The 19,429-nt window shown below is 46.9% G+C and overlaps 1 protein-coding gene across 1 annotated transcript in view; it reads right to left on the bottom strand.

Moving 5' to 3' along the window:
- The window catches only part of PDK3 (pyruvate dehydrogenase kinase 3), a 99,510-nt gene extending 82,393 nt beyond the window's left edge, over nt 1-17,117 (bottom strand). Inside the window, exon 1 of the mRNA XM_075335450.1 lies at nt 16,783-17,117. Coding sequence (XP_075191565.1) covers nt 16,783-16,888 — 106 coding nt within the window. The 5' untranslated portion in view covers nt 16,889-17,117. The remainder of the gene's footprint in view (nt 1-16,782) is intronic.
- Between the last annotated feature and the right edge of the window lie 2,312 nt (nt 17,118-19,429).

Raw genomic sequence — 19,429 nt, 5'->3', positions numbered from 1 at the left:
AAGATTCTCACTGTGTTGAGGAGCAATTTTGGACCATTCCCACCTATGAATAATGATGGGATGCCTGCAGCTCTTCAGGTCATGCTTTAGCAGCTCGAATGAATGACGTTCAGAGCTCGACTTTACCCTTTACAACCATTCTTTAATGACTTCTGGACCAGCTACCTATAAACTAAACATCTGGGCGGTCCGACCCCTAATCTGCAGTGACATATTAAAACATCACTGCATAGCACAGCTACATGTGATCGTGTACCTGCGGAGGTGGGGATGGCCGTCTCTGATCCCATAGAGAAGACAGAGATAGTGCCTTCTTCATCGCAGTATACACAGGGCTATAGAAGCTGTGTGTACACAGTAATGGGGATTACTGACGGAGCTTCCTCCCTCATATACAGTGGTCACATGATTGCTGTATACAGAGGGAGCAGCGATGAAAAAAAATATTGAAATCCCCCTTCAAAAAGGTATTCTACGATTCAATGGGGGCACGTGTAAAGAAAAAAAAAGAATTATTATATATTTACACTGCAAATTCAAAATCGCTGTTATTAGTCTTGCCCCACCGAGAAAGAAAAATAAAATTAAAAAAATGCATGCAATGTATAAAAATATGTTACAGAATGAGAATCAATTTGTAAAATGTATTTTAGATAATCCTGTGTAATCTGAAAATTAAAAAAAAAATAACTAAATATATGGAAACAACACTTATTTCTCTTATTTTAAACAATATCAGCAAAAGAAAAAACAAAAATAAACGGCCCAATTTTGAACTGGTTACTCGATTTACTTGTGTGCTTTGGGTCATTGTCTTGTTGCATCTCACGTGTCCTCAGCTTTAATGGGAATCTGTCAGCAGATTTTTTTTAACTTCATTTTAGAGTAGCATGATGTAGGCAAAGAGACCCTGAAGCCAACAATGTATCACTTAGATTACTGGGTGCAGCCGTTCTGACAATCAGAAGTTAGATTAAGGGCCGCTTTACACGCTACGACATTGCTAAAGCGATGTCTTTGGGGTCACGGAATTTGTGACGCACATCCGGCCGCTTTAGCAATGTCGTTGCGTGTGACACCTATGAGCGATTTTGAATCGTTGCAAAAACGTTCAAAATCGCTAATTGGTGACATGGGGGTTCATTCCCAATTATCGTTGCAGCTGCAGGTAGGATGTTATTCGTCATTTCTGCAGCAGCAGACATCGCTATGTGTGACACCGCAGTAACGAGGAACCTCAACCTTACCTGCATCCTGCCAGCAATGAGGAAGGAAGAAGGTGGGCGGGATGTTACGTCCCGCTCATCTCCACTTCTATTGGCCAGCCGCTTAGTGACGTCGCGGTGACGCCGAACGTACCTCCCCCTTGAGGGAGGGATTGTTCGGCAGTCACAGCAACGTCGCTGAACAGGTATGAGTGTGTGACGCTGCCGTAGTGATAATGTTCGCTACGGCAGCGATCACCACATATCGGCCGTAGGACGGGTGCCATTGCGCTCGACATCGCTAGCAATTGCTAGCGATGTCGCAGCGTGTAAAGCGGCCCTTAGGCATGTAGCAGAGCTGAGAGATCTGCCCCCGCCCACAGAAGGCTCTGTGTAAAATGCTATAGACAGTGAGCTGCTACTCACAGGGCGGGAGGAGGAGTCAAACAACATGGCACTAGCCACAGCAGTGATAATAAACTGAGTGTTTTATCACTAGGACAAGTACACAAACATCACAGGAGGTGGCATGTGACACATCATTGAATTTGGTGTTTTAACCCCTAAAGCATGCAGTCCTCAGATTATATCGCAAACAAAAAAAAAAACACAAGTAGACAGATTCACATTAAGTTGTGAATAGCTGACATGCAGTCTCAAAAAAATGCTTTTTTCACCTTTAAATTTTTTATTCCCTCACTAAATGCAAAGCACCCAGATGTGAGGCATGACAGCACACTTGAGATAAGGTTTTGTGGTTGTTGTGAACTTCGCTTTTTCTCCAGTGTGGCGCACAAGTTCCAGGTTTGATGGTCTCGAGCAAGCTTGAGGAACACTGGAAAGTTGGTTTTAGACGGCAGTGGCTTCTTTAGTGGTCTCCTTCCATGAGCACCCCCCTTGTTCTCTGTTTTCATAATAGTGTACCCATAATGTACTGCAGTTTGCAGAGCCTTTAGAAGTCGCCCTTGTTTCCTATTTCACATATTTCAGGATTGCCCATTCTGCTTTTGGATGCCCATTCACAAGGATAGTAACAGTTTTCTCCATGAACGGATTCTGACAGTAATTTGCCTTGAGAAATGGATCTCACTAAGCAATCTTTCTTGGAAGAACAGATAACAGGCTTTGTGGGCCTTTATTTCACATTGAAAACCTCACTTTCAATTTAATCACCATAACTGAATCACCTTTAGTTCTCGGAGAAGTCATCAACAGTGGGATTTACTCCCCCCCTCTTCTTGGACTGTTGAGGTTTAGTCAATGTGCTGTATACACTGTTCATGTATTATTACGTTAAATTAGATTGTGTTAGTCAATATGTCACTTATATAACATATATAGGCCACTTTTCCTAATGCTATCAAGATTAGATTATTATTTGTAATTACCGTATTTTTCGCTTTATAAGACGCACTTTTGTTCCTCCAAATTTTGGGGGAAAGTAGGGGGTGCGTCTTATAAACCGAATATACGGGGGGGGGGTGTACAAATAGATAGATATATATATATATATATATATATCTATCTCTATAGGGGCCATGGGCAGCACACATGGGGGGCATATCTAACACAGGGGAGGTGTACCATCTATAGGGGCCATGGGCAGCACACATGGGGGGCATATCTAACACAGGGGAGGTGTACCATCTATAGGGGCCATGGGCAGCACACATGGGGGGCATATCTAACACAGGGGAGGTGTACCATCTATAGGGGCCATGGGCAGCACACATGGGGGGCATATCTAACACAGGGGAGGTGTACCATCTATAGGGGCCATGGGCAGCACAGGGGGACGTATTCAATATAAGGGGGCCGATATCCAGATTAAGGGGGGCTAATTTTAGGATGGGGGGCTATGAGGGACATATACCCTATATGATTTGTTAGACGGACACTGGCATTATAAGATGGACCCCATTTAACATTAAAAAAAAAAATATATTCTCTTTTCCTTCACCAAATTTGGGGGTGCGTCTTATAAATCAGGTGCGTCTTATAAAGCGAAAAATATGGTATAAGGGTAAAGCTGGGCTCTACTGCCTATAAAGGGAAGGTGCTTAAGGGAAAAAAAGACTATGAATAGTATGATAAATCCCAAGCACTCAATTGGACACAAAGGTGATGCAAGATGTGTTTTTTATTAGTAGATTATTTGCAAAAAGAAAAGAGAAGCGCCACTACCAAATAAAGCAAAGCCGACGCTTCGGCCTATTTTAGGCCTTTGTCAAGGTCTTGCGTTTAATAGAATGGTAGGAGAGACAAATTGGACGTCTGAGGACTGTACCATAAGTAGGGCGTTTACTTTTCAAAGGTACTTTGCAAAAGCCAAGAAGGCCTGGAAGACAGGTAGAGGAATAAAGAAGATGCCTGAAGCGCATAAGGAATGTAGACTGGGTCCCAGAGGTATAGGCAGGAGGCACGCAGTACCTTTAAAAATTCTCGCCGGCAGAATCCTGAGAGGCAGTGAAGTGGAGTGGAGTGCAAGGAGCTAGCGCAATGCTTGCTTACAGGACCTTCGGACATGTGACTTCCTCCCATCATTCCCTACGGCCGGAAGCATTCTGTAACGCTGGATGTGATGTGAGTGTTCTGCGATCTGCTGTGCACGTGCGTGTCAGTCAGAAGCAGGGGACGACGGTGTGCAGCACCCACTGGAGATAACAGGGAGGTCCTGGGAGCCACACAGACGTCCGGGTCTGGTAAGTATAAGTCCCTTGGGAAGTGTGTGAGTGTGTGTGTGTGTGTGTGTGTGTGTGTGTGTGTGTGTGTGTGTGTGTGTGCGTGTGTGTGTGCGCGTGTGTGTGTGTGCGTGGTCTGTTTTTTTTGGGGGGGGGGGGTAAATTTACCCCCCAATCGTGTTTCTCCAAGAATAAGACCTCCTCCAAAAATAAGTCCTTTTTTGGAGGACAAAAAAAAATATAAGATAGTGTCTTATTTTTGGAAAGACACGGACTCTAATATGTACGGGGACTCAGTGTAAAATGTACTTTACTCTGCAATACAAAAAGTGTATTCGCTTCTGCTGCACTTAATTCCTTTCATACTGACTTGTACATAATGAAAGTCTTTAAAGGAACCAACCACCAGGATTTTGCTATATGAAGTAAATGCAGATGCATACTGGCACTAGAATGCTCTATCCATGCATACATTATGTAGAAATTTCAGATGCTTGGATTATCTGTAATCAAAGTTGCAGAAATGCACTGCCCTCTGATTGATGTGTGCATAGAGGGTGGGCCTTTGTGGGTCAGGTCCTCCTCCTGCGTCTTTTATTCCATGCCTTTTCTTTAAATATCGCGCCACGTTGGTATTGCTGCTGTTGGCGGCACAATGTCACAATAATGTCTTCATTAAACCCACAAAGGCCCGCGCCACTGCACACGTTACAGTGCAATGCATTTCTTTGATTAAAGATATTTCAGTAATTAAGCATTCCATCTTTCAACAACAGGTATGCCTGGATTCAGCATCCTAGTGCCAGTATGGCACTGCCTTTATCTCTTATAGCAAAATCCTGGTGGATGATTCCTTTTTAGAATAAGTTGGTCCGACTTCAGTTTATGGCAGACGTCTCAGTAAAGCACAACTGCAGGCAGGGGAGGCAAGAAGATTGGGGCAACAGTACTACTTCTGAGGCTACATTTTAAGGCCACGTTCACATGTTCAATATTTATAAGCCAAAACCAGACGTGGGTGAGAAATGCAGAAGTGGTGCCTATGTTCCTATTATACTTTGCTTCTGATTGTTCTTTCAAATACGGATTTAAAATATTGACTAAAAACTGAATGTGTGAACATGGTCTAAAGGCCCAAGGTGCTAGTCATGGCTGTATATAGAAAACAAAGCTGCTGTAACTTCCTGAGGTCACAAGACGTAATCACCCAAATTATCCAGCTACGTGGTCTGGATCTGCAGTGGAGTCTCCTTGAGCCCATGAACATCACAATCACATGATACTGTAAGGCTAGGTTCACATTTCCGTTAAATTGTATCAGTCACAATCCGCGGCTCTGGTAAACAACGGAATCCGTTGTTTCCCATAGACTTGTATTAGTGGCGGATTGCGACTGATGAGCTTGCATTGCATCCACTGCGCTCAGTCATTTTTGGACTGACCGCCGGGCGGAAACAACGCAGAATGTAACGATTTTTGGGCCGTCAAAATTAATGCATTGAGCAGGAATCTGTTGCAATACGTCAAGCTTGTAATGTTTGTCTATGGTGCTGGATTCCGTTGTAATCCGTCTTACGACGGAATCCAGCGCTGGATTCCGTCATGCTCTACTGAGCATGCCCAGCATGTTTGGCACACCCACTGGGCTGTCCTAAACACAAACGGATCATGTCGGATCCGTCAAAAAACGGATGCACAGCGGATATAACGGATGCGACAAATCATTTTTTCACAAGATTCCTGTGAACGGAATCCTGTGAAAAACACATCCGTTGCATCAGTTGACATCTAAAAAAAATGACTGATCCGTCACTGACGGATCTGATGGATTTAAAACACGGAAATGTGAACCTAGTCTATGGATCTGATGTCTCCAGAGCCATATCTTTGAAAACTGTCTTGGTTGCTCATAGCAACCAAAAAGAGCTACACTGTGATTGGTTAAAATATGCAACAAAGAGAATTTTTAATATATTTTCCCCATGAGGTCACAATTTGTGCTAGAAAAATGTAAAATGAAATAAGATCAAAAGCACAATCTGTGAAAGGAGCCGTTCGCACTGTGGAGCCGAGAGCAGAGCCTGTATAGCCGTGCACTGTGTTGTGTCCTCTGTGTACTTCCGTCCAGTGTCTGTTGGGCACAGAAATATCCTCCACTAGAACCAATCATGGAGAATACGGCAATACATAGGATACAGCATGCATATGACCGTATATCTCTGACGCATCTGCATCCTCTGCCTCCATAGATATCCTTGGCTGTACTAATACAGTGACCATAAGGCCCCACACTTTACTATACTTCATCCACACAGTTAGGAATGCCTGAAGTATTTAGAAAGGCAGATGTATAACAATGTGACCTCCGAATTCTCAGATATTCACAGCATATCGCATATAGGACCATGTGTCCTGGTCACCTCCTGACCATTTGTGTGTATAAAGGCAACTGAATAGTCGGTTCAGTTGTGTCAGCACCATAAACTGGGCAACCAGAAAACAACCAGTACAAAGGAACCACATCAGAACTTTATGACCGTCATAGACGTGTTACATCGTCAGCTTCTCCCTCCCGGTTACTCTAAGGCCAATGGGTCAGTTACATCCTCATTCTGCACTGATGACACGTGGTGGGGTCATCTCTACACGTTTTCTCAGATCTCAGCACCACGCACACTTTATGAAGCTCAGATTTATGGAGTGTTTTTGGCTCCTCAGGATGACTCAGCAAGATCACTTCCTCTATTCTTCTATGAGTCTTCCAAAAACCGAGGAGTGAACCATCGCTCATAAAACCAGGAGCCAGACATTATCACGATTTATGAGGTTTTGCTGAAGTAGCAGAACATTTCAGGTCTGAGGAAATTTAATTACTGTACAATTAGAAGTTGACCGAGTTTTTCCATTTTACACTGCTGTCTGGGCCTCTCTAAAACCAATGAAGATATTATGGAGACGTCTTGTCCAGTTGGTCCCCGAGTCCTACGTGTAGCCCTCATGTAACTCTCTGGCCTAGATCTCATCATAGAAGGTGAAGGTTTCTGTAGTTTATGATCCAAGTAATTAAAAGAGTTTGTGTTAATTATTTTCATGGATTCAGTCAAGTGTGAAGGATTTATGGAGGCCGAGGCTCCAAGATTTATGTCACACGTCACTCCAGCCTCTGCTGGAACATCTCAAAGGTTAAAAGAGTGGACAGGGTGTGCGGATAGCAAATGGGGGATTAGGTCTCCCAGTACAGTGGAACGCCAGGACTTTATGACAAACGAGGCCTACACTAGGTTTCTATCACACATGATAATAATACTTCTATCTTTGGGAAACGCAGTCAATTTACCAGGGGGTGGGGGCCGAATATCTTTCTGACGTTTGCAAAGTCAGATTGTAAGGCTGCAATAAACCTACAGGGCTCACTCCCACGTGTGTATAAATACGACAAGTGCAATGCGAGAAAATATATACCGTATGTATGTATGTATGTATGTATGTATGTATGTATGTATGTATGTATGTATGTGTGATCATTCTTCGTTCACATCTTCAGGTTTTTGTCAGAATTAATCTATTTTACACCTCTCTAACATGCTGCTTAAAAGATTCATGCAAAATACCGATCGCCGAAAAATCTAACACCTATGGGGGCCTCCAGATCCCCCCACCCCTCACCCAACAGATGTCAGGGAAGGTAAAGTTGGACACAGAGTTTCAATGCCCGAGCTTTTTTGTTATTCGGCAGGTTAGCCGCTGCCGGAGCTAATTGTCAGCAGTTCTCTGCTCTCCCCTTTGAAAAGACATGAATGGTCGTCAAGCCAAATATCCACGTCTGTAGGGTATAGGCCTGGTCATCTCCTTTATTATGGGACATATGAGAAGATGTCAGCAGGGTACGAGCTCTGGGACAGACACTTTTTACTGCAAAGAAAATCCTAAATATCTGTTAAAGGGAACCAGTCGCCAGTTTTTTAGTGTATGAACCGATGCCACCACCTTTCTGAGTGCCTATACTGCATTACACAATTGTGCCCATCGTCCCCTAACTCCTCCCAAAAATATCTTTATTTTCTCCTGCGCTGTATGCAAATGCTTTTGATCTGGTATGATGGGCGTAATTTCCTCAATGTCTATGCTGCCCCTTTGCACCCAAAAGCCATCTTTCAATTTGATGTAGATCACGCATCCTCAATCATCCACATTGCCGAGAAGATTCTCGTGCTTGCGCATAAGCATTGTCGGCTTGCGCAGGCGCACTTTACTCTGCCCTATCACTGGCTTTGATTAAAGTGGATGACGCATCCCAAGTCAGCCACATAGACGAAAGGATTCTTGCGCCTGCACATTAAAGTGCGCCTGCTCGAGCAGACGATTCTACTCTGCCCTACCCTGGGCAGAGCACAAAAGATAACTGCGCATGTGCCCGGGACACGTCATTCTGGCTCCCTTTTACTGGAACCAATTCCAGAATGACATATCCCAGGCGCATGAGCAGTTATCTGTCGTGCGCTGCCCACGGTAGGGCAGAGTAGAATGGCCAGCTCGAGCAGTCGCACTTTAATGTGCAGGAGCGAGAATCCTCTTGTCTATGTGACTGACTCAGGACGCGTCATCCACATTAATCAAAGCCAGTGGACAAGGGGCAAAGAGGCGGTAAAGACGCCGAGGAAATGATGCCCATCGGACCAGACCACAAATCATTTACATACAGTGCTGGAGAAAATAAAGGCAATTTTGGTGGTGTGCAGGGGGAATTAGAGGATGATGGACACATTTGTGCAATGCAGTACACTCAGGCACTCGGAAAGGTGGTAACATTGGTACACTACAAGACTGGTGACAGCTTCCCTTTAAGTCCCTATATACACACACACACACACACACACACACACACACACACATTCTTTGGAACATTCAATTTATCTATTCCATTTGGGGAAGCGAAAAATGGTAAAAAGCACTGAGTTTTATCAGGTATTCAAACAGAAGCAGAGGGGCACCACTGAATATTAGTGGTCTGGTGTTTGATTGTTTTGGGGGTTTTTTTCAATGGAAAAGCAATTAAATCAAACAGTGGGTATCTCAGGACCCACTCCTGTACCAATAATACATCCCTATGACATAACAGATGCTTCCTGTAGTTGTGACTCCAGATCCACTTTTACCAATCTTTAAATGTGCTGTGCCCCTCCAGATTATGGTCAGACCTCCACAACGAGTCCAGACTCATTCATGATATTCCAACACTTTACATGATAAAAGTGAAGCTTTCTACCCACCCTCCCCCCCCCCCCCCATACCCCTGACCCCTGGATTGCTCAGCACTGAGTTTCCTATCCCATATCTCTGTGATATGGATTACCATGATTGGTAGGGCTTTGACTCCTGGGACTCAGAGATGAAATGGCAACAGCGCCGATTTAGATCTGCGTCACCTATATTTTTTCATACAGTGCCCCCCCCCCCCCCCATGTGCGGAGATTTGCTGCATGGATTGGCTTCATTCAAGTCTGATGCCAGGTCCCTGGGTGTATGGACGCACCACGATGCATGAAAACCATCTCTCCTACCAGAAATCTCTACAACCTATATGTCATTGTTACTTACAACCATAATGTGTAATCAGAAATCAGCTTAAGGCTATGTGCGCACTACAAATGTGAAGTTTCTCAAGAAAATTTCTTGAGAAACTTCTGCCAGTGAAAGATTTCCGGACCTGCGGAAAAAATCCGCACCAAATACGCATGCGGTTTTGCCGCGGATTTGCCGCAGGTTTGTCCCTGCAATAAATAATAAAGATAATCGATAGACAGATAATGGATAGAGGGAAAGATGGATAGATGAATAGATGAATAGATAGATAGATAGAGGGATAGATAGATAGATAGATAGATGAGAAAAACCTATATAATGTTCCACCTCCCTGCATTTTCTAAGCTGGCACCCTTTAGTGACTTTCATGTGGCACTAAAGGGTGCTTAGCCTTGTATTTAGCCATAAAATAAATAAATAATTAAAAAAAAACGACGCGAGGTCCCCCCATTTTTTGTAGCCAGCTAGGGTAAAGCAGACGGCTGCAGCCTGCAGACCACCGCTGGCAGCTTCACCTTGGCTGATAATCCAAAACAGTGGGCACCCCACGCTGTTATTTTAAATTATATAAATAATTTAAAACAAAAAACGTGCGGTCCCCCCCATATTGGATCACCAGCCAAGGTAAAGCGGACAGCTGGGGTCTGATATTCTCAGACTAGGGAGGTCCACTGTTATTGGACACTCCCCAGCCTAAAAATAGCAGGCCGCAGCCGCCCCAGAAGTGGCGCATCCATTAGACGTGCCAATCCTGGCGCTTTGCCCCAGCTCATCCCGCGCCCTGGTGCGTTGGCAAACGGGGTAATATATGGGGTTGATGCCAGATGTGTAATGTCACCTGGCATCAAGCCCTGGGGTTGGTGAGGTCAGGCGTCTATCAGATACCCGACATCACCAACCCAGTCAGTAATAATTAAAAAATAGACAACAAAAAAAGTTTTATTTGAAAAAACACTCCCCAAAACATTCCCTCTTTAACCAATTTATTGAAAAGAGCACAATCAATTCCACGTCCGGCGTAATCCAATAAGGGGGGGGGGGCACGGCGATCCATACCATAGTCGCTGTCCCAGTCAATGAAGAACAGAATGTTCCCCATTGGCTGGGAGAGCAATGCAGTGACCTGAGCTAACATCAATAGGTCAGCTCAGGTCACTGCAGGGGATGACGAGCGCTGCCATCAGGAGCATAGAGGAGATCATTACCTTCTGTGATCATCTCCTGTACTGCTGATGTCAGCGCTGTCACTGACTTCTATGCCCGCCGCGTTGTCAGAAGTATCGCGAGAGCCCGTGACGTCACCGCTAGTGACAGTCTCGGGCCGCTCGCGAGACGGGCATAGACAGCAGTGACCGCGGTGACGTCAGGAGGCAGGAGATCGTCACAGCAGGTAATGATCTCACCTCCTGACAGCAGCGATCGTCATCCCCGCGGCTCCCAGCACTGCAGGATGTCAGTGTCTGCCTGCGCTGCCGCGTGACAGGCTGCTGACACTGCGGGCAGACACTGACACCCTGCAGTGCAGGCAGCCGCGAGGCCGGAGCAGGACACAGACTGCACGGGCACCTGGAGGTCGCACGGAAGTGCTTCTGTGCGGCGTCCAGGGAGTGTGACGTCTGTGTTTACTCTGCTCCGCTTCCTCTTCCTGGCATAATGACATCGCTTCCTGCAAAACCGCAGGCAGCGATGAGCATTACCGCAGGTAATTCGCGGCTATTCCGGTGGTATACCGCACATCATTGCTACCTGCGGAATACCCCCGGAATACCGCAGGTACCTGCGGAAATTAATGGACATGCACATTTTCTCAAGAAAGTTTCTCGAGAAAATTTTCTCAAGAAATTTTCTTGAGAAAAATCCGCACAGTGCGCACAGCTATTTTTTTTTCTCATTGAATTTCATGGGAAATGTCTGCACAAAGATTGCAGACATTTCTCAAGAAATTTCCGGGGCAAATCCGCGGGTAAATCCGCAGGTAAAAAGCTCTAGTGCGCACATAGCCTAAAGGGAATCTGTCACCAGGCTTTTTTCTGACAGCAGCATAATGTAGTAACAGAGACTCTGACTCCAGCGATGTGTCACTCACTGAACTGTTTGTTGTCATTTTTATAAAATTACTGTTTTCTCATCTGCAGATCTAGCAGTTATACAGAGCTCATGAATATGCTGGACTATCTGCAGCACGCCAAGTAGTCCTGTAATGATAATCTACTGCTGATTAAACATTGAATTAATCAAAACTACACTATACAACCCAGTAAGTGACATCTCTGGAATCAGGATCTTTGTCCCTATGTTATGCTGCTCTCAGATTAGGTAGCAAAAACCTGGTGACTGATTCCCTTTATAAAAAAATAAAATAAAAAAATAAAATAAAAAAAAAAAAAGTGTTGGAAAAAATGGCCTATACATATCTAAACAAAATGGGAACAGAATCCAGCAGCAAAATATGGTCAGTCAATCTGTCTGCAGTAGAAACACAATGTCAGCACCATTTTGTCTCTTTCAGGGGGTTTTCATATCACAAATGTATTGGTTTTTTTTATCTATGTCACGGCCGCAATTCCTGGTCCAACCCAAGGTTTCCTAACCCATAATAACAAAGTGTCAGATCTAATATATATAGAAATAAAACCTGACCAAATCAGTACAAAAGGATTCAAGACTGGACACAACTATATCAACTCCCTGCTGGTGAAGAGTTGTGGCCTCGTTAGGCTGCTGTCACACATCCGGTTTTAGCAGTGTGGCTCAATCCGGCTGTGAAACCTATGCAACGGATGCGGCGATAACACCACATCCTTTGCATACGTTTTTTTACATGCGGCCCGTCCGTTTTTTGCCGCTTGTGGCAAGCTACTGAGCATGTGCAGTGGCAAAAACCGCATGCGGCGGCCGGATGCGTTTTTTGCCGCATCCGGCGTCCATAGGCATGCATAGGAAAATGCGCCGCATCGGTCGGATGCGGTGCGGGTTTTTTTGCCGCACAAAAAACGTGCCAGGTAACGTTCCATCTGCCCGCCGCATCGGCTAAATCTGCTGCATGCGGCAAAAACCGGACCGAACGCAAGCCCATGTGGCACAATGCGGCACTAATGTTATTTATGCAAAAAAAAACGCAACCGGCAGCAAAAAAAAACGTTTGCGTTTTTTCTGCAAAGTGCCGGATTGTGCCGCACAGGAAAAACTGGAGGTGTGAAAGCAGCCTTAGTAGCCTCTGACCGCTGAGTCTCCTCTTCTGGGATTCCATGAAGCAGTGGGATTTTACAGGTTGGCACGATGCGGTTTGTGTGTCATGCTGTAATGATGACATTGGGCCAGTCCAGCTAATCACAAGCCACTACAGGGATCCAGAGATTCATGAGCCATCCAGCGGCATGGGGCTGATCTGACTGAGGGGAGCGCACGCCGTTTTTTTAATTATTTATGTTACTGTATGTTATAGACCCGCCCACCGGCGTCTCTGATTGGGTGCAGTCAGACAGCTGTCACTCAGCGTGGTGGTGGGTCTGATTGCAACCAATCACAGCCACCGGTGAGCAGGGAAGGCGTAAATATGTTATGAGACTAATGAGCGGTCGACTCTGGAAGATGAAAGAGCCGCCGCGGGAGCAGTGTGACAGCCGCCAGGTGATCGGTGAGTATGAAGCGCTTGCTCCTACCCCTTTCCTCCAGATTCTGTTCCCCATAAACTTTATATGGGGAGCAGCATCTGGCCAGATACTGGGGATCAATCCTCCGCCGACCCTGAGTCAGCGGGTGATTGATCTGCCAGCCCTTTAAAATACAGGTACCTGCGGAAAAGAAGTGACATGAACATTAATTCCCTAGCAAAATCCGCAGGAACAAAAAAAACCGCAGTGTGCGCACAGCATTTTTTTTTTCAATCGCATAGGTTTTGCTGGGGAAGGACTGCAGCAAGGTTATGAACATTTTCTGCAGCAAAACCGCGCTAAAAAACGCAGTGTGCGCACAGGGCCTTCATACATATTTTAAGATTTTTTTCATAATTTACACAATGTAAAAAAATAAATAAATAAATTCTGCTCACTGAGTTTCACAATAGGATGAAGCTTCGTGTGCTGCAGAGATCACTTCTCTGTACTCTCAATACCATTAGGATTATGGTGGAAGATAACCCCGGATCTGCCCCCTTCAGAGGCTGGTAATGAATCTGTATTGTGGCTACTAATCCCAGCATGACTGTGAATATGGTGACCCCATGACACTGCTCCATGACACACGGCTATAAGGCCATGTGTGCACTTTGCGTTTTTACCTGCGTTTCAGCAGCGTTTTCAACTGCACCTTTTTAATGCCAAAATGCATGCGTTGTGATTTCTCAGCAAAGTCTATGGGAAATGGGGATTTCTTGTGCGCACTTTGCAGTTCAAAACGCTGCGTTTCATTTGCATAATTTTGGGCAAAAACTCAGCGTTCAAAGAAGCAGCATGTCAATTGTTTTTGCCATTTGGGCTGCGTTTTGCTAACATTGAAGTCAATGAGAAGTTGTAAAAAGCAACAAACTTTCAAAAATTCCAGCGTTCTACATGCTTTTTAGGTGCAGAAAACATGCGTTTATGACATCAAAATAATGGAATGATCTGTCCCTTTACACACACACACACACACACACACACACACACACACACACACACACACACACACACACACACACATTTAAAATAATGAAAAATATTAATTTATTTTAGCCATAAATAGTATAAAACCGCTATAATTATATTAAATATAACTATTTTCGTTTTGATATAAATAATTATATTTGTTTTCTTTTTTTTTTCCTTTTTTCAAACTGTTTGTATGTATAAACTTTATTTAGCAGTGTCTTAATGTTCAAAACGCATCTGAGTTTAAGCAATGAAAAAGCATGTAAATCGCGCTAAAAACGCGGCTAAAACGCGGTAAAAACGCATGCGTATTTATCGCGTTTTTATGATCAAAACCAACTTTGGCAAAAAACATTTCTGCCAGAGGATGCGTTTAGAACTGCAACTACCTCGACGCAAAGTGCGCACATAGCCTAACACGGGAGCTAAAGTGTGCCTGTATTATGGCAATCTAAATGAAGCCAAGAAGGGATGTCCAATATGGTGAAATGTTACATTCTACCGTAATATCGTATGAAGAAGAAAAAACTGTGGAAAAAAAGAGCGCAATAGGGTCTTACCCCGGTAGGAAGAGGGGGGTTATGAAGAGGGGTGGTTAAACTCACCTATAGGGTGAGATTTAATGTTCTTTGCCCGACTGTCCTGAGTAAGGGAGCAGAGTCTCCCGAAACGCGTTGACCAATGCACAAATAAAGCTACATTAATCTTCATATCTTCATGATCTGGTAGTCATTGGTGCGGCTTGGAAAAACCCTGCTCTACCACTCTCTGTAATATCGTATGAAGGCAGCGCGTACTGACACATGAAGATGACGGCCAGGAGATGCTTCACCAGCACTATCACTCTACAACACGCAGAAAGCTTCTTTAGGAGGGAGCTGCGGCCAAACTCCTCTGGTGACAGCTCATCTCACCAAGAACAAAAAGGAGCAGGAGTCCAAAATCAGCCATGACGTATCTACGTGCCCCGACATCTACCTGCCCCGACAGCACTCCTACAATGGCGATCCTTCTGACGACGCTCCACTGACGGCTTCTCCCGACGACGCTCCACTGACGGCTTCTCCCGACGACGCTCCACTGACGGCTTCTCCCGACGACGCTCCACTGACGGCTTCTCCCGACGACGCTCCACTGACGGCTTCTCCCGACGACGCTCCACTGACGGCTTCTCCTGACGACACTCCACTGACGGCGCTCGATACATTTTTCTTGAGCATAAAATAAATTGACATCTGAAAGAGTCCTTGTCTAATAATACGTACGGCAGCCTTGAGATTAAGCTTTCCTGGGTTGGCTACTAACATCTGCTGTATATTACAGTGGCAGGATTTGTGCAGAACAACCCCAGGCACAACGCACCCTCAACAGCAGAGGTCTCACAAGTCAGAGTCTGAAATGCGTCGTTAGTAAAAGTTTGACAGAAGCGTCCATCTCTCGGGGCAGTCATGTCTCACCTTTTTCCTAATTGCGCTACCCTGAATCTGATACCCCCGTGTCTCTCCTCCTTATCAGATACTGTTCTAGGCTGCCCCATCGTTCTAAGACGTGGGCCACAATGAAGGCTACAACCACAAAAATGGATTCTACAGCCACACAAGCCAAAAGCAGCGGCAAAACAAGAAATGAGGCTGTGTGGAGCAGAAACAGAGAAGACTACAACCATATACAAAGATCAATGCGGAAATCTGACTGACCACTCCATAATAGACAATTAAAATGCACATAAGGTGGGTAGTAAACAATCCCCCCTAAGGCGAGACCCTCCAGCCCCTGCACACAAGTAATGCTGCTATTATACTGTAGGATGACCGCCTGGCGCCTGGGTGGTTGGATACCTTGTGTCTGGGTAGATATGTGTTATCACTCCATTGTTATATTGGGGACCGTCGACTCCTGGATGGGGTCTGTTATAATATAGACTTTGGGGGGCACCGTGCAGGTTTTTCATTGGCCGACCTTTGACCATGATTATAAAAATAAAGTCAGTCAGATGGATTCTCCAAGTACCAGGAGTAGCCGTGCTGTGCCCGAACCACCGATGTCACCGGATCTGTGCCCGAGCCACCGATGTCACCGGATCTGTGCCCGAGCCACCGATGTCACCGGATCTGTGCCCGAGCCACCGATGTCACCGGATCTGTGACCGAACCACCGATATCACCGGATCTGTGACCGAACCACCGATGTCACCGGATCTGTGCCCGAACCACCGATGTCACCGGATCTGTGACCGAACCACCGAATCTGTGACCGAACCACCGATATCACCGGATCTGTGACCGAACCACCGATGCCACCGGATCTGTGCCCGAACCACCGGATCTGTGCCCGAGCCACCGATGTCACCGGATCTGTGCCCGAACCACCGAATCTGTGACCGAACCACCGATATCACCGGATCTGTGACCGAACCACCGATATCACCGGATCTGTGACCGAACCACCGATATCACCGGATCTGTGACCGAACCACCGAATCTGTGACCTTGGACCACTGCCAATAAGTGGGAGCAGTCATGGCATCTCATGGGGTGGAAGATGGGAGCCCTCCATCTGGTTGCTATGGGTAACGCCACCTTTTGCCCCAATTTTACACTGTGGATTTTGGATTTCCTCATCATGACGTCATCACATAATATTTCTGGGCCCCATGACATCACACACAGGAGAACATGTACTCACCGAAATCCAGGAACTGCTTGATGGAGAGCGGGGAGGGCGAGAACTTGGAGTAGTACTCGATCTGGTTGGGGATGGTGCTCTTCAGCAGGTTCACACACAGCCTCATGATGCTGCTCCGGGGACCGCAGCACTGGGGGAGGCACCGCCAGCTCTCACATAGTCACCGGGGCAGCACGGACAGGGGAGCGACTGCTGCCGACTACGGTCCGGTACACAATGCCGGTCACTATAACCCAAGGCCGGCGAACACCAGGGACCGCCCACCCCGGTGGCGGAGGCCTCGGACACGCCCCCATGACCGCGCGTGCCCGTACTCAGCACGTCCTCAGCAGCTCCCTGCATCAGGAGCACGAGCGCTGCCACAGCCAGCAGGGAGGGGGCGTGTCCACCAGCTAGGCCCCGCCCCGCCAACGCTTCCTAGTTCCTGATTGGTGAAGAGGTGTGAAAGTACGTTTTCACTTTTCAAGAAGGTTGTACAGGTAAACAGTGGGCGGGGCGTTATGACGTCATCAGGAAACTACAGAACTACAGTGATGGATGCATTGGATGGGAAGGGAGCGGTGAGCTGGTGACACACAGCTCGCACATACTGTCCGCTCAACGCACACTGTCAGCACGGCACATACTGTCCGCACAGCACACGCTGTCAGCACAGTGCATACTGTTCACACGGCGTACACTCCGCATAACCCACACTGCATGGAGCACAGTCAGCACGGCACACACCATAGCGCACACTGTCCGCACAGAGACATGGGACTCGTGATCGCTTATGTTCTCATGTCCAGTATAGGGATGAGCAGACTCGTGCATGTTCAGGTTCCCTGGGTTTAACAGAACTGTAGTTAGAAGCTCAGTTCGGTACTCGAACTTGACCCTGAAACCCATAGAAGTCAATGGGAACCCAAACTTTGGAGCTGTGAAATGGCTGTACCTGATCTAGTAAGGGTAGGGCATACCTCCCAACTTTTGAAGAGAGGAAAGAGGGAGCACATTTTGACCACGCCCCTAGCCACACCCTTTTGCAGTAAGGGTCATTCAGCGGATGCCTCGAACTAGTCATAGCAGCCAGAATTTTCTTATACAGCCGAACCTTGGTTAGCGAGAGCAATCCGTTCTGGGAGTGTGCCGCCCCCGCGTCAGCAGCCGGGCTGCTCGGATCCGTGTCCGCGGTGGCTCGAGAGGGCTCCGGACTTGGGGGTTGTGCAGCTCCTCAAATGAAGGGAGGTTATGTACAGGGGATGGTGTGGAAAGTTCGTGACGCCATCCGTGGTGCGTGGTAAGGTGAAGTACCACCGCTGCAATTGGGAGTACCCGGTGGCGATGGTGTGGGCAGCCAGGTGTTTAACCCCTCCACGGGTAGGGGGATGCCCCGGGACTCGGTGATGGTGACAGGGATGTGCTGTTGGGGAGGTAAGGGTCACTTGCGTACTCACTCAGTCCAATATCGCTGACATCGACAACTGTAGTAAACCAAAGTTCTGGACACCGCTGCTGCTCGAAGGGAGCACGCCTGGATCCCGTGCCCGTTGGTGTTGCCTGTTAGTCTGCGACCTTTGCCTTGGCACCTTGTCCTTTAGTTGGGCCCTATAGTGTGAAACTAAAATCGGGTCCCGCTCCCCAGTATGGCTAACTGGAGGAGCTTGCTCTCAGGGTTCACGCTTGGGATTTTCTGGACCGTATGTGTGGAAAGTGCTATCCCCCTCGTTGCGCTAGTACCCCGATTTTGGAGCGGGTGGAGAACGGATCTAGAAGGTTCCGTCCTCGTCAGGTAAATTGTCAGGACGCCTGAAGCTACTCCCTGACCTAGGGTCCACGTACCCCGTCGTGCCCTGGCCCCTGCCTGGTGATGGCACAAGGCCGCCGGCTGTCCTCCTCGACAGTCCGTGCCCCTTGTCACGACCCCCCTGCGACCGGGGTCCAGCTCCTACCAGGACCACACCGTCTGCTACCTAGTAGTTCCAAGGAGCCCAGCTCCTGACCGCTTCTCTTTCACCTCCAACGCTACACTCTCCTGTGACCTCTCTTCTTGAGAATCATTGCTCAACTGACTGTCTCCTGACACTCCTGACCTCCCCTTAAACCAACCTGCCCAAGTGGGCGACTCTATTCCACTATTCCCCTCAGGCCGTCCACTGGTGGGTGTGGTGCAGAGTGTTCCTAGGATTTTGATTAGCTTGTTCTTGGCAACACCATTGGTTGGGGACCCGTAACCAAGGAAGAGGTGGATATTGCACAGAAGGGCAGATTGCACAATACCCTGTGACGACCTGATAGGCCAGGGCGTCACACTTGTAAACCAAGTTACTCATTCAGCAAAGCAAGATTTCCCCTAGGAAATCATTGCAATGCAGACAATTTGTTCCACAACTTGTTAAATGTCCCATCCTGGTCCCCTATTGTGCCATTCCACACACGTACAAACACACACAAGCACGCACAAACACGCACACACACACACACATATTATGCTCATCTTACCTTCCGTTCCATCGCTGGCCTCCTGGAACTTGTAGTTCGCCTGTACATGATGTGTATCGGGTAACCATTGCGACCAATGCCGGACCTTCCGCTCCCAGCGCGCTGAAGTCAAAGGCAGAAGCCGCTTGCCTCTGATTGGCCAGCGTGCTGCCTTTGAGTAGCGGCT

Source organism: Anomaloglossus baeobatrachus, chromosome 2 (assembly GCF_048569485.1).
Source record: "Anomaloglossus baeobatrachus isolate aAnoBae1 chromosome 2, aAnoBae1.hap1, whole genome shotgun sequence".
NCBI lineage: Eukaryota > Metazoa > Chordata > Amphibia > Anura > Aromobatidae > Anomaloglossus > Anomaloglossus baeobatrachus.
This window is presented reverse-complemented; position numbering and strand designations above follow the sequence as displayed.